The 15,290-nt window shown below is 49.8% G+C and overlaps 1 protein-coding gene across 2 annotated transcripts in view; it reads right to left on the reverse strand.

The window, feature by feature from the left end:
• Positions 1 to 407: 407 nt before the first annotated feature.
• Positions 408 to 15,290, reverse strand: part of RASGEF1C (RasGEF domain family member 1C) — a 110,773-nt gene continuing 95,890 nt past the window's right edge. The window contains exons 9-14 of one of the 2 annotated variants that reach the window (XM_030927449.1): positions 14,906 to 14,985; positions 14,728 to 14,823; positions 11,024 to 11,119; positions 8,894 to 9,017; positions 1,638 to 1,710; positions 408 to 1,129 (exon numbers count right to left, since the gene is read on the reverse strand). In XM_030927449.1, the coding sequence (XP_030783309.1) occupies positions 1,105 to 1,129; positions 1,638 to 1,710; positions 8,894 to 9,017; positions 11,024 to 11,119; positions 14,728 to 14,823; positions 14,906 to 14,985 (494 nt within the window). In that variant the 3' untranslated portion in view covers positions 408 to 1,104. The remainder of the gene's footprint in view (positions 1,130 to 1,637; positions 1,711 to 8,893; positions 9,018 to 11,023; positions 11,120 to 14,727; positions 14,824 to 14,905; positions 14,986 to 15,290) is intronic. The other variant, XM_010380960.2, reaches the window with a different exon arrangement.

Consider the following 15,290-nt stretch of genomic DNA (forward strand, 5'->3'; position numbering starts at 1 on the left):
CTTCCTGACTAAATGACCTTGTCACGTGTCAGGTGGGGTCTCAGCTGCTCCCCAGCCCACTGCTTGCTGGCTCCGTTTGTGAGGGGCTGGAAACAGACTGGGTGGGGCTGTGGGAGGGGCCTGCTGGTGGGCCTAGGGGGTTTTACTGGCTTCCTCATGCCCTGCTCTGGACAAGGGGCACCAGGCACAGGCAAGGCTCTGGGTATCCCTCACCAAAGGTTAGCTGAGCATCCACCGTGCACCAGGCTCTGTGAGCACGACGCGGATCCCTGGATGGGAAACGGTTTCCCGGTCCCGTGCCTGGAACTGTGGCTGCAACATTCCCCGGGCTGAGTTGAAAACCTGCCAGGCATCCTGGCCAAAGGTCATCTCAGGCCGGCGGGTCAGAGACTTGGGGTGGACACGGATAGGCAGGGTGTACGGGTGTGTTTACAGCGACTAGAGTTTACAAGGGGCCGGGTGGCGGGACTGCCGTGTACACACTGTGACTCCGGGTGTCCAGTTTGTCCTGCTGACCCGTTCCACAGCCGTTCCCAGAAAGCTGTCTCCTGGGGCCAGCAGCATCCAGGAAGCGGGTACCTAGGGCTGCAGAGACGAGCTCGTTGGCAGGGCAGGGTAAGGGACCATGGGCGGAATGGCAGTGGCCGCCGGCGGGCTCGGGGCTGGTGCGGGCATCTCACTTCGCACCGCGGTGCCTGCTGTGGTTCCAGAAGTTCCCAAGCCACCTGGTGACAGACTGGGTGGTGGCCAAAGTGGCACATGTCACCAAGCAAGGTCTCGAGCTTGCAGTGGCCCCACCCTATGGGGCAGTGTTGTGTCCTTGCCGAGGATGGACAGACTGACCAGGCCCCACGGTCCTGAAGGCAGGATGTCCCCAAGGCATGTGCCACCCACACGTCTGGAGGCCCTGGGTCCTGCCAGGGCTGAAGTCCCACAAAAGGTCTCCTGTGCCCGTATGGCCACTGTGAGGGGCAGCAGGCCCCGGGGTCGGCATTTGCAAAGTAGTGAGGCGCTCCCCCGCCTCTGCCCGCTGGGCCATCCGAGGCAGGGCTGTGGACGGCTTCTGCGGGCTCCATCTCTTCCTCCTCCCTCAGCTCAGCGCTTTCATGTCTTCCCCAAAATAGAAGATCTGCAGATTTAAGCATGTCGGGCAGCGGTGAGAGCCTGGAGCTCCTCACCCCGGTTAGACTGCTCTCCAGCACAGCACAGCGCATCTTCTCAGTGCACGGAGGAGAGCCGGCCTCCTGCCCCCAAGGCGTGTTCTGCAAACCCCTGTGGCCAGTCCTCGAAGTCCACTGCTCCGGATCATTTCAGACTGCCACTCGGACGTGTTAACACATTGAGCAAGAAGGAAGTGGGGCGTGTGTCCCACTGTCTGGCATAAAAATATAGACTGGGAGTCCCTGTCCCTGGGACATGCGTCTTGACTGCCCACAGAGGCAGCCACCAGCTGTGGAGGGGGGGGCCACAGGCTCAGCCTCCTCTCCTCATCCTACGACCATGGCTTGATCCCACCCCCCGCCCACTGTGGGCTGCTCAGGCTCCCAGGAGGCTGATGACCCGGGAATCTCTGAAGCCCCTCGGCCCTGTCCTGGTCTCAAGCAGCCCCCAGGCCCCATCTCGGCACAAAGACTCACCTTAGAGATTTCCATCTCTCTTTTTCTGTTTGGTTCTCTGGGCTCTCACTTTCATAAGAAGCCAAATAAAGACCTAGACAGAAAATGAAGTGAAATTTCACAACTATGGTTGATGGTAACCTGTTCTACACCCAGATGATAATAACCTGTTCTACACCCAGATGATAATAACCTGTTCTACACCCAGATGATAATAACCTGTTCTACACCTGGTATATTTGTGTGGGTCTCTTTCTGGGTTCTCTATCCTGTCCCATTGTTGCATGCGTCCATCCCTCCCCTAATACTGTGCTGTCTTAATGACCATAGCTCTATGATATTTGCGTCAGGGCTTTTGCTTCTGTGTGAAACTCACTTCAAATGATGTATAAATACATGAGTCTTCATTTCTCCAGAATAACTAACTGCCCAAGAATGCAATGGCTGGGTCATATAATAGTGGCATATTTGGAATAAGAAACTCTTTATCTAGCCCTATATTCTGAGGATTATCTCTTGCTTTTCCCTGCTAAAAGTTGTATAGGTTTACATTTTACATTTTAGTCTGTGATCCATGCTGAGCTAATTATTTGTATAAGGTGTGAGGCTTGGGCTGGGGTTCATGTGTTGGTCTGTGGTCTGTGGATGCCTCGACACTCCAGCACTGTTTGTTGGAGGGCTAGCTTTCCTCCATTGAGTTTTTTTTTTTTGGTCAAAAATCACCTGATATACTTGTGTGGGTCTCTTTCTGGGTTCTCTGTTCTGTCCCATTGACCATGTGTCCATCCCTCCCCTAACACTGTGCTGTCTTAATGACCGTAGCTCTATAATATTAGCCTTAACATCAAGCAGACTCATTCCTCCCATGAATCCTTTTCAAGATTGTTTTAGCAATTCTAGTTCCTTTGCCTTCCCATACATATTTTAGGAGAATCTCATCTCTATCTTACAAAGAGTCTTGCTGGGATTTGGGTAGGAATTGCATTAAACCTGTACTTAAATTCTGGGAGGAGAATTAATACCTTTGCTATGCAGTCTTCCTGTTCGTGAACATCCTATGTCTCCATTTATCTACATCTTCCTTGATTTCTTTCATCAGCATTAACTTTTAGCATCTACGTCCTGTGCATGTTTTGTTAGATTTCCACCTACGCTTTCGTGTGTGAGTGATTATAAATGGTATTATAGTTTTAGTTTCATGTGCGCATGTTCATTGCTCATACATAGAAACACAGTTGATTTCTGCATGTGTGTCTTGTATTTTGCAACCTTGCTGAATCCCTTATTAGTTCTAGGAGTTTTTATAGATTCCTTGGGATTTTTTTCCCTCATGATCTGCAAATAGGGACAGCGTTAATTTTTCTTTCTGGTTTGTATGTTATTTCCTGTTCTTGCCTTATTGCACTAACTAGATCTTCCATTACTATGATGACTAAGAGTGGGGAAGAGTGAACATCCTTTCCTTGTTACTGGTCTTAGGAGGAAAGCATTAAATTTTCCACTGTTAAAAATAATGTTTGCAGAAGCGTTTCTGTAGATGCAACTTGTCATGCTGATAAATTCCCTTCTGTTACTAGTTTCTGAGAGTTTTTACTGTAAATGCGTGTAGAAATTTGTCAAATCCTTTTTCTGCATTGATTAATATGATCATGTGTCTTTGCTGCTTTAGCTGTTTAGTATAGTGAATTACACTGATTGAATTTCAAATATTGAACAGCTTCGCATCCTTGGAATGAACCTACTTAGTCATGACGTATAATTATTTTTATATATTGCTGAACTCTATTTGCTTATTTTGTTAAGGATTCTTGTGTCTATATTCCTGAGGGATATTGGCCTATATTTTCTTTTTTTGGTACTGTCTTTGGTTTTAGTATCAGAGTAATACTGGTGCCATGGTTTGGATGTTTGTGTCCCTGAAAAATTCATGTTGAAACATAATCCCTAATGCAACAGTGTTAACTAACAGATGGGGTCTGTAGGAGGCGATTAGGCCATGAGGTTCCACCCTCACGGATGGGATTAGTGCCCTTATAAAAGGGCTGGAGGGAGCTAGTCTGGCCGCTTTTTGCCCATCTGCCATATGAGGACACTGCATTTGCCTCTTCTGCCATGTGAGGACACAGCAAGAAGGCTCCACCTTGGAAGCAGAGAGCAGCCCTCACCAGACACAGGATCTGCCTTGATCTTGGACTTCTGGCCTCTGAAACTGTAGAAAAAATATATATATATATTTTTAACTCAGTGGTAAGAAAATGTCTGTTGTTTATGAATTACTCAGTCTAAGGTATTTCGTTATGGCGGCTCAAACTAACTGAGATAACTGGCTTCGTAAAATGAATCAGGAGGCTCCCTCTTCCACTTTCTGGAACAGATTGTGCAGAACTGGTGTTAATTCTTTAAGCGTTTGGTAGACATCTCCAGTGTAATCATTTGAGCCTGCAGACTTCATTTTTGGGAGTTTTAAAATTATAAATTCAATTTATTTAATAGTTATAGGGCTATTCAAATTATCTATTTTATGTCAAGTTGTGGTAATTTGTGTTTTTTGAGGAATTAGTCCATTTCATTTAAATTGTCAAATTCATGTGTGTGGAGTTGTTTGTCGTGTTCTCTTATTATCTTTTCAATGTCTGTAGTCGTTAGTGATATCCTGTTTTACTCCTGGTACAGTAGTCCCCTGTTATCTGTGGGGGATACATTCTAAGTCCCCTAGTGGCTGCCTGAAACTAGATAGTACGGAATCCTATACATACTTGCCTTGGATCCCTTTTCCATCTTAACTAAGCACCATCAGGTACTTTTGCAGTTTGAGATGCAACAGCAAAACTAGCAAGAATTTATTTTTCTTTCTTCAAAGTTTCATGGATGAGTTTGTTCTTACTGTAGATCTTAGTAATCTCAGCATACATTTTTTTCCCCTTAATTTGAGAACTTTCACCTCATCATTTAAAGGAGGCACTTTACAGCTTCTGTTTGCCATATCTGAATTGCCTGCATCACTACTCAGGTACTTTGGGGCCATTAAGAAGTAAAATAGGCTGGGTGTGGTGGCTCACCCCTGTAATCCCAGCACTTTGGGAGGCTGAGGTTGGTAGATTACTTGAGGTCAGGAGTTCGAGACCAGCCTGGCCAACATGGTGAAACCCCGTCTCTACTAAAAATGCAAAAATTAGCTGGGCATGGTGGCTCACGCCTGTAATCCCAGCTACTTGGGTGGCTGAGGGAGGAGAATCACTTGAACCAGGAGGCAGAGGCTGCAGTGAGCTGAGATTGTGCCACTGTACTCCAGCCTGGGTGACAGAGCAAGACTGTCTCAAAAAAAAAAAAAAAAAAAAAAAAGTAAAATAAGGGTTACCTGAACACAAGCACAGTGACATTGACAGTTGATCTGATAACTGAGATGGCTACTAAGTGACTAACAGGCAGCATAAATACAGCACAAATGTTGGACAAAGGGATGATTCATGTCCCAGGAGGAACAGGGTGGGATTACGTATGATTTCATCACACTACTCAGAATGGTGCACAATTCAAAACTTATGAATTGTTTATTTCTGGAATTTCCATGTAATATGTTCAGACCATGGTTGACTGAGAGTAACTACAGATAAGGGGGCACTACTGTATTAGTAATTTGTGTCTTTTCCTTTTCTTTGTCAAGAGGTTCTTTGCTAGATGGTGTCAGTTTTGTTCTTTTCAAAGAACCAGCCCTTTGATTATTGTTTTTCTGCTTATGGTTTCACTGATTTCTGCTCTTATTTCCTTCCTTCTGCTGGCTTTGAGTTTATTTTGCTCCTGTTTTTCTGGAGTCTTGATGTAGGAACTTACATTATTGATTTGAAACTTTCCCTTTTTTCTAATATATGCATTTGGTGCTATAAAATTTCCTCCCAGTCCTGCTTTAGCTGTCCCACAAATTTGATTATATTTTCAGTCAGTTCAATTATTTTTTTAATTTCCCATGAGCCTCTTTGACCCATGGATTATTTACAAGTGTGTCATTTAATTTCTAAATGTTTGAAGAGTTTTCTATTGTCTCAAGCTACTGATGTATAATTTAATCCCGCTGTGGCTGAAGAACACAGTGTGTTATGATTTCAATTACTTTAAATTTGTTTCAGCTTGTTTTATGGCTCAGGATATGGTATATCTTGGTCTATATTCTGGGGGCAATTTTTAAAAATGTGTGTTCTACTGCACTTGTATGGAGTGTTCTGTGAATGTTGATTAGATCCTGTTGTTTGATGATATTGTTGAGTTCTTTGTCTTTGCTGATTTTCTGTCTAGTTGTTCTATCAATTGTTGAGAGAAGGGTGCTGACATCTTCAATTGTAATTGTAGATTACTTATTTCTCTTTTCAGTTTCATCAGCTTTTGCTTAATGAATTTTGCAGCCCTGATGTTTGGTGGATACATAGTTAGGATTGCTATATCTTGGAGGACTGACCCTATTATTAATATATAATGTCCTTCTTTGTTTCTGGTAATAATTTTCTTTTTTCTAAGGTGTAGTTTATCTGAAATTAATATTGCTATTCTTGCTTTCCTCTAATTAATATTAGCATGCTATATCTTTTCTTTTTTTTTTTTTGGAATGGAGTCTTGCTCTATTGCCCAGGCTGGAGTGCGCTGGCGTGATCTCGGCTAACTGCAAGCTCCACCTCCCAGGGTTCATGCCATTCTCTTGCCTCAGCCTCCCGAGTAGCTGGGACTACAGGCACCTGCCACCACGCCCAGCTAATTTTTTGTAATTTTAGTAGAGACTGGGTTTCACCATGTTAGCCAGGATGGTCTCGATCTCTTGACCTCGTGATCCACCCGCCTCAGCCTCCTAAAGTGCTGGGATTACAGGCATGAGCCACCGCACCCGGCTCTTTTCTTCTCTTTACTTATCAAAATGTCTCTATCATTATATTGAAGTGAGTTTCTTGTAGATAGCATTATCGTTGGATCATTTTAAAAAATTGACTTTGTCAATTTCTTTTACTTGGTGCATTTAGACCATTTATATTTAATGTAATTATTAATATGTTAGGACTTAAGTCTGCCTTTTTGTCTATTTTTTTGTTTTCTTTTTGTTCTGTGTTTTGTTCTCTGTTTTATTTTTTTTGTCTTCCTGTGGTTTACCTGAACAGCTTTTAGAATTCTATTTTGATTTATCTATAGTTAATTCCTGAAGGATGTTTTCACTGTATATAGGATTCTGGCTTGACAGTTCTTTATTTTTGATAATTGAAAAATGTGCCCCTGTCTTCTGACCTCTTGGTTTCTGATGAGAAATTTGACATGATTCAAACTGTTTTTCCCCTATGGGTAAAGTGTCATTTCTCTCTCAGTGCTTTTAATATTTAAAAAATAAATATTAATAAAAATAAATATATTTTTTATATTTATATATAAATATATTTATAAAAAATAAATATATTTTTAAAATATTAAGGCAAAAAGGAACCTTGCAGACATGATTAAATGAAGGATCTGGAGATGGGGAGAATATCTTGGATTATATGTGAGGGCCCTAAATGCAGTCACAGGTGTCCTTATAAGAGGATGGCAAAGGGAGATTTGACTATAGTGGAGAGAAAATGATGTGATGATGGCAGCAGAGATTGGAGTGATGCACTTTGAAGATGAAGGAAGGGGCCACAGCCAAGGAATACAGGTGGCCATGAGAAGTTGAAAAAGGCCAGGAAATAGATGCTACTCTCAGGGCGTCCAGAAGAAACCAGCCCTGCTGACACCTTGATTTTAGCCCAAAGAAACTAATTTCAGCCCTCTGATCTCCAGAAGTCTATAAGGATAAATGTGTTGCTTTGAGTCACCAAGTTTGTGATTTGTGACAGCACCAACAGGAAACTAATACACTAGTGTGGATTGAGTGTAGTTGTATGGGCTTTGCCTGGGCAACTCAAGGCATTCTCACCACAGCCGTGGGGAGCAGGTTCTCGCATCACCCCCCTTTCCAGATGCTGCAGGGGAGCCTTAGAGACGATGAGGCCTGCTCATGGCACAGCTCACTGGGGTGGGAGCAGCTCAGACTGGTTTATTCATCAGCTGCTGAGTTTCTTAGTGGAAGTCGGGGGAGGTGGCTACAGATACAGGTGAAACCCCCTCCAAAAAGTTCCCAGCTTCAAAATATAAACAATAAAATGGCAAAGTTGAAAGTATTCAAAAGCAAAATCATTAAAAGATCCTTCTCCCCTATTTTTTTTTTTTCCAGAACGTGAAAGTGCTCCCTGAGCCTAAGTGAGGGTCCCTCTGTGCCATGCATGCGGTGATGAGGAGCCAGGTCTTCTGCGTCCGGAGCAGGCCCTCTCAGGGTGATGTGGCTGGCCACGGGGCCATGCCACCCCAGCTCAAGCACACGGGGCCACTTGCTTCTCTACCACTTCTGCTTCCTGAAAGCAGGGCCCTGGGACCTGCCCCCTTAGCACACTTGCAAAGCAAACTTACATCTGACAAATGATCACATGGAAATGCTTATTTAGTGGAGAGGACAGAAATGAATGGCACTCTGGAGCAAAGAGGCCTCATCTCGCACCTGTGTTTATATACCAGGACACACGTGCACGCCTACACAGTCAGGGCCGTGCCTGGCACTGCCCACGTCAGCTCTGGGAGGGTGAATCTTTTTTTTTTTTTTTTTTTTGAGATGAAGTCTCGCTCTGTCGCCCAGGCTGGAGTGCAGTAGTGGCACGATCTTGGCTCACTGCAACTTCTGCCTCCTGGGTTCAAGTGATTCTCCTGCCTCAGCCTCCTGAGTAGCTGGGACTATGGGCAGGCGCCACCACACCCGGCTAATTTTTGTATTTTTAGTAGAGAGGGGGTTTCACCATGTTGGTCAGGCTGGTCTTGAACTCCTGACCTTGTGATCTGCCCGCCTTGGCCTCCCAAAGTGCTGGGATTATAGGCGTGAACCGCCGCGCCCGGCTGAGGGTGATTCTTATCATCACCCCCACTTTACTGAGGAAAGTGATTCAGACTGGTAGATGGTTCTGATTTAGAATCCCAAAGGTGTCCAAACTGTCCGGGGAGAAGCCTGGCCCCGGGGGTCCTTGAGGTCCCAGCCTGGACCTCTTCAGGCCCATCCTGTGTTCCTGGAATGGCAATGGGCCAGCCAGGGGGATGGAGTCCTCCTTGTTCCCTCCTGGAGCCAGCCCAGGTGGGTAGGGTGCCTCCCTAACCTAGTCAGAGCAGGGGTCCTGAATGGCGACTGAGAGGCTACCCCAGGGTCCCGTGGCCCAGCAGGCAGGAGGGCTGCAGGACTCACTTACCATCCTCACTGAAGATGGGGGCGGTGGACAGGTAGTGGGTGATGCTGGGGTCTTGCTCGAAGGGACACTCCACTTGTTTCCAGGTGATGAACTCGCCCACCTGCTTGGCCAGCTCCAGGAATTTCTGCCAGAGTCACAGAGACACAGAATGGAGGCGCTCCAGAGCCTGGAGGTCCCCAGGATGGGGAGGGGCTGGTCTCTGCCAGAGTCACAGAATGGAGGCAACTCCAGAGCCTGGAGGTCCCCAGGATGGGGAGGGGCTGGTCTCTGCCAGAGTCACAGAGACACAGAATGGAGGCGACTCCAGAGCCTGGAGGTCCCCAGGACGGGGAGGGGCTGGTCTCTGCCAGAGTCACAGAGACACAGAAAGGAGGCAACTCCAGAGCCTGGAGGTCCACAAGACGGGGAGGGGCTGGTCCTGGCAGAGACTCGCTCAACCCCCAGTGACTTTAGGGGTCTGAGGAGGAGCAGGGGGCAATAAATGAGGGCGAGGGCAGCCCGGGCCTGCAGCCTGCATGGAGCAAGAGTAGACACAGTTTTATGTCATCATATTTATTTTTGTTGTTATCCTCTATGTATGGCAAGTGATACATGTTTGTTGATTTACAGAATTATGCAAATATATTTAAATAAGTATAAGTAAGACTTAAGTAATTCATTTAAGTATGATTTTATTTAAGTGAAACGTAAACACATGTATTTAATTTTTTTTAAAAGGTGCCAACTTTAAACAAACAGGAGTGCACAGTTGTGAATGGCAGGGACCCCCCGATCTGCCCTGGAAGCCAGGTCCAGTCCCTTCCGCTTGCTCCCCAAAGCTGGGATCACACAAGCACCTTGTAGTCTCACCTGTCCCTGGCCTCAGCTCTGAGCATCAATTCAGGAAGGGCAAAGGCAGGGGTTCCCACGCCTGGTCTGGGCTGGTGTCACCTGCCGAGGAGGATCCCAGTTCCCTGGGCCCCTGCACTGTCTTGCCTAAGTCCGATCTTGCCCACATCGCCTCCAGCCTGGGCTAACCTAAGCGGCGAGGCGGCCTCGGACCCGCTCACCAGGCCTGTGGGCAGCATGTGGCGGTCTGCTGGGGCATCTGTGAGGAGGGCAGCTCCAGGCCCAAGGGTCTGGCCATGTGCTGTGGTTCCTACCTGCAGGGGACACTCAAAGCCCATGGAGGGCCATGCTGCATCTCTACCCCAGCCCCTCTGTGGGCTACAGTTGAAGCCCCATCTTACACAGGGAGAGACTGAGGCTCAGACAGAGCAGTGACTGGTGACTGGCCCAGGACTTATGGCTCCTTGGAGTTGGAGGCTGGGTGGGGCCTCACACTCACTGTGTTACCCACTGCTAAGGCCAATACTAGGGTGGGGCTGGCTCTCAGTGGGAGAAGAGCCCCCTCCTTCCTGCAGACTGGGGGTCCCACTGCTGCCTGGCATGCTCTGTCTGACTCAGTGTCTGCCTAGCTCCCCAGCTACTCCCAAGACACATGTGCCGGGTGGGCCCTTTTGGAGCTCAGGATACGGAGTCGGTCAGCCTGGCCTTTCTTCTCGGGAGCTCAGGGACTCGGGTGCAGTAACCGAGGATGGATGGAGGGATGCCCAGCCTGCTGTGCTTTGGGAGGCCTGCCAGGTGGGCTCTCTCTGCCTGGGAGGTCCAGGGAGGCTTCCTGGAAGAGGAGACACTTGAGCTGACAGCAGTGAGTGTCTGTAGAGGGAGCAGAATTCTTTCTGTTTTGTTCACTCTGGCCTTGGCCTGATAGCTTCCTCCTGCTACTCAGGGCTCTGCCTTTGGGCTGGTCCTGACCTCCAGGGCACAGCCCGTCACAGCACCTTGCTGGTTGTCACTGTGGGCCCATGGAGCTGCCTTTCTCACCAGCCTGGTACCCCTCAAGGGCTCAGATGGACTCTGCTTCACCTGTGCTGGCCATGAGGCCCAGCCTGGAGGGACATGACCCTGAGCCTCAGCATCCCCACCGCAGTGATGTCAGGGTGGGAGGACCCTGATAATCTCGCCGAGGTTGGCTGTCAATGGCTCATTCTGCCCCAGAGTCCCCCATTAGGGCAGGGGCCAGTGGTCCTGCCCTGGGAACTTTTCCTGGCCTGTCCACCTCAGTAGAGGTCCCCACAGAGGTCCTACCTCAAAGTTGACGTGTCCATTGGGAAGGCGGTTGGCACAGCCCTCATTCAGGAAGTAGATGTCTTTGATGAGCAGGCTGAAGAACGGAATGACAATCTGGAAGAAAGATGGGGCAGGTCAGCCCCAGCTGGTCGCTCTATACAGCTGGCTCCAGGACGGGGCAGCCTTGCCAGCAGATAGCTGCCCCAGGGACCTCAAACCCGACCCCAGGGTGCAGAGGGCAGGGGAGACTTCCTGGGCTAGTCAGGGCCTCGCGGCTTCACGGGTTACGAGGTGAATTCCTGTGCACCATGGAGGGTAATAAGGACCACCAAGAAAGGAGCAGGCCCCCATCACCCTGCCGAGCGCCGTGGTGCTGCTGCCTGTCCTGGCCCCCATCACCCTGCCGAGCGCCGTGGTGCTGCTGCCTGTCCAGGCCCCCATCACCCTGCCGAGCGCCTTGGTGCTGCTGCCTGTCCTGGGGCTGGGTAAGAGATGCACAGTCATGATGACCCTTGAATAGTCCTTCCACTGCTTTCTGGGAGGGGCTGGTAGGTCCCTACTACCCCCACCCCCATCCAAAGGTCCACAGGCTCATGTGCACCGGGAGGGCAGTCCGGGCTGCACACACTGTTAAAGACGCATGGAACAGATGTGCATCAACTGTTCTGAAATTTGGTGGCCTCCTTTTTTTTTTTTGAGATGGAGTCTGGCTCTGTCGCCCAGGCTGGAGTGCAATGGCGCGATCTTGGCTCACTGCAACCTCTGCCTCCCAGGTTTGAGTGATTCTCCTGCTTCAGCCTCCTCAAGTAGCTGGAATTACAAGCACCTGCCACCACGCCTGGCTAATTTTTGTATTTTTAGTAGAGATGGGGTTTCACCATGCTGGCCAGGCTGGTCTTGAACTCCTGACCTTGTGATCCGCTTGCCTCGGCCTCCCAAGGGGGCCTCCTTTTTTTTAAAAAAAAAATTAACAATTTGTCCCCCTATGTCTTTCTTGATGCACTTACTGTTAGACCAAAAGCTTTCTTGCTCCACTGCCGGAAGGAAAAGAAAGGCTGGTGGACCCAGCCTGTGAAAGGCGGCGGGCTGTGTGCAGGCCCCCACCACTCTTCATTCCTGACCTCATTGCAGTGGAGACACAGTTATGGGAATAACCTACAAAATGAGGAGGCCTCATCTGGCAAATCTTTGCTAATCCCACTGCCGGCTGGGTTTAGCCTCCATCTGTGCTCCCAAAGAGCCTGCTCCTTATGCCTTTCCCTTCTGCCATGGCCATGCCACTCAAGGCCTCCCCATGTCTGACCTGGTTTCCTTGCCCTCACAGCAGCCAAAGAGGCCTTTGTATCTGCAAATCCATTGCTCTTGCTTCTGACGTGAGAAGTTTAATTAGAGCCCAGGTCGGCTTGGAGGTCACCCAGATAAGTGGGCCCCGTGACAGACGGGGAGAGGGGCAGACAGCAGCCGCCCACAGACAAGAAGGAAGCATAAAGTGCTATGACCACCGAGATCTCCTGGCCCATCAACTCAGCTGGGGCGCCAGGAAACTGTGAGCGAATCTCTAAGTGTCCCTTCCTCCTCCTCCTTCCTTCCCTCCCTCTGCCCCTCCACCCCCTCCACCCATAGAGCAGCTTTTGTGGGCCTCGCCCATGAGCCATCTCTCTACTGGAAGTGAGAGGAGAATGTGATTAAAGTAAACACACAGCGCTAAGCTGCCTGCCTACAGCACCAATGCATAGCATCCCAGCACCCAGAGCTGGAAGGGGCTCAGAGCACAGGCACCCAAATCCCTGTCTCTCTACCTGCCCCACAGCCCCGTGTCCCAGCAGAGAGGAAGGAAGCAGTGCAGAGTGCCCAGGCCATGGCTGACGGCTCCCAGCCCAGCTCGGCACCAAGCTCCTGTACACTGATTCTGCATCCAACCTAGGCCCATAGCCAGTGCCCTGCGACTGCCACACACACCCAATGCCTGGGAACAGGAGTCAGCCTGGTGGTGCGCAGACCATGAGATTCAGAGCCAGACAGGCTGGAGTGTGATCCTGGCTCTGCCACCTACCTGCAGTGTGACTGGACTAGTGAGCTCTCCTGCCTGAGACTCAGTCTGCGGATCTGGGAACTGGCAATGCTGATGCCCCCATAGAGTAGTTGTGGGGTGTGGAGGTTAAGTGGCTGGAATGAGGCAGGTGCTCAGTGACATGAGGTTCCTGCCCCTGTCTGGCTTTCCAGGCTGTGGCTCCTGGCAGGCCACCCACCTGCCCTGGGATTTGAGGTCTCACATCCCCGGGTGCTGCTCAGAGTCACTGACACACTCACAGCCTGAACAGGAAAGGCCAGCTGGACAGGACAGAGCCATCCGTGTGGCTGGTGTCTGCCCCTTGGGTGGAGGGCCAAGAAGGCCTGGCAGGTGGCACAAGCGTGCACACCTCAGCTTGCTTCCCAAACCTGCCCACTGGCATCCCTCCAGTGCAATTCCACGGGGACCTGAATTTCAAGAACAGCAATGTGTTCTATTATCCCTCACGCTGGAGACAGACATCCACGAACCACAGCAGGGACGTGATTCCACTAATGTTTCTGCATGGCACGGGCCTTCGAAGGTACAATGAGTCTCGGAGTTTCCTCTCCATAGAGATGAACAACTCTAATCATCAGGATGATAACAGGTTTCAAGCCAGAGGATCACTGCAATCCCAGAACTGAGGCATGATTCTCTGTACCAGAGGCCATAGGTAGAATTTGGAGGAGAAATAAAATTGATCAGGTCAGCAAAGGCCCCACAAATGCAGGTATATAAGAATACAGGCTGTGACCGGGCACAGTGGCTCACACATGTAATCCCAGCACTTTGGGAGGCCAAGGCAGGCAAATCACCTGAGGTCAGGAGTTCAAGACCATCCTGGCCAATATGGTGAAACCCTGCCTCTACTAAAAACACAAAAATGAGCCGGGTGTGGTGGCAGGGGCCTATAATCCCAGGTACTTGGGAGGCTGAGGCAGGAAAATCACTTGAACCCAGGAGGTAGAGGTTGCAGTGAGCCAAGATTGCACCACTGCACTCCAGCCTGGGTGACAGAGAGAGACTCCATCTCCAAAAAAAAAAAAAAAAAAAAAAAAAAAAAAGAGAGAGATACAAGCTGTAAACAGGCAGCTTGGGTGAGGAAAAAGCTTGGTTCAGTGATTGCCAAAAATGTAAATGTGATCTGAGGCCACATAATTAAAAGTATTATATTTAGAATCAGGGAAGTGGAAGATCCTGTGTACCTGGAACCTCAATTTTATCTGAAACAGAAGAAATTTGGAAAAATGGAGCTGTTTAGGGACCAAAGGGCCCCAAGTGGGAGGAGCCTGGAAACTGTAGTGTGGCAGGGCAGGTCTGGGGCCGCTGACTCAGGAGAAGAGAGGAGGGGCCGTGGGGCCTCTGAAGAACTGGTGAGCAGAAGACGAGGTGGCCTCACTCGTGTGGCCCCCCAAGAAAGGATGACCCCAGGCAGCCCAGCTTCAGGCCCTCATGAAGCACTTCTTATCAGAGTTGTCCGAGGCTGGCTTCCCTCAAGTTTTGGGAGGTGGCGAGTTCCCGATACTAGAGGCATGCAAACAAGGAGACCTGGCTGTCTCCTTGTCTATTACTGATGCTGCAGTGGGGCAGGAGCTGCAGCAGGTGAACTCTGAGCCAGCACCCAGGTTCCCTGCTGCAGCCCCGCTGGGCCAACATGGCCCCGACCCACCTTCTCTCGGCTGCTGTGGGCCGTCAGGGAGCGGTGGGCTGCCCCTCGTAGGGCTGTCCTGTAGTTGCAGAAATTCCCTGTTGGGTCCATCTGGTGCTGAAAGGAGATAGGGAGGCGTGTGGGCAGCTCTGTCCAGGGGATGGCCGGAGGCACCCGGCAGCCCAGCAGCCTCATTTACCTCGAGGATGAAAAACTTGGCTGTCTTCACTTTGGCCCAGGTCTTCTTTAGCCTGGAGACAGGGCTCATGTTCATGCCAGCTGGAAGAGGGAGGGAGAGTTGGAGAGGGCTGCTTCTGGGACAGGGGGTCCTCTGTTTACCTATAGCCCCTTGGGCTCCACCCTGACCAGGGCTGGGGGCTGCAGGGCTCAGTCTGTCACACGGTGGGTGGGTGAGGGGTGCTGGTGGACATCATGCTCAGGTGGGCCTGCTCCCACCATGCCGGTCCCATTCTGCACCGAGCACCTGCACTGGGCCCTCGTTCTCTCTGGGTCTGGGGACATACCACCAAGCCCCCGCCAAACATCCCGACGGGGCTGGGCTTGCCTCAAAAGGCATGGCTCCC

This window comes from Rhinopithecus roxellana, chromosome 3 (genome assembly GCF_007565055.1).
Source record: "Rhinopithecus roxellana isolate Shanxi Qingling chromosome 3, ASM756505v1, whole genome shotgun sequence".
In the NCBI taxonomy this organism is placed as follows: domain Eukaryota; kingdom Metazoa; phylum Chordata; class Mammalia; order Primates; family Cercopithecidae; genus Rhinopithecus; species Rhinopithecus roxellana.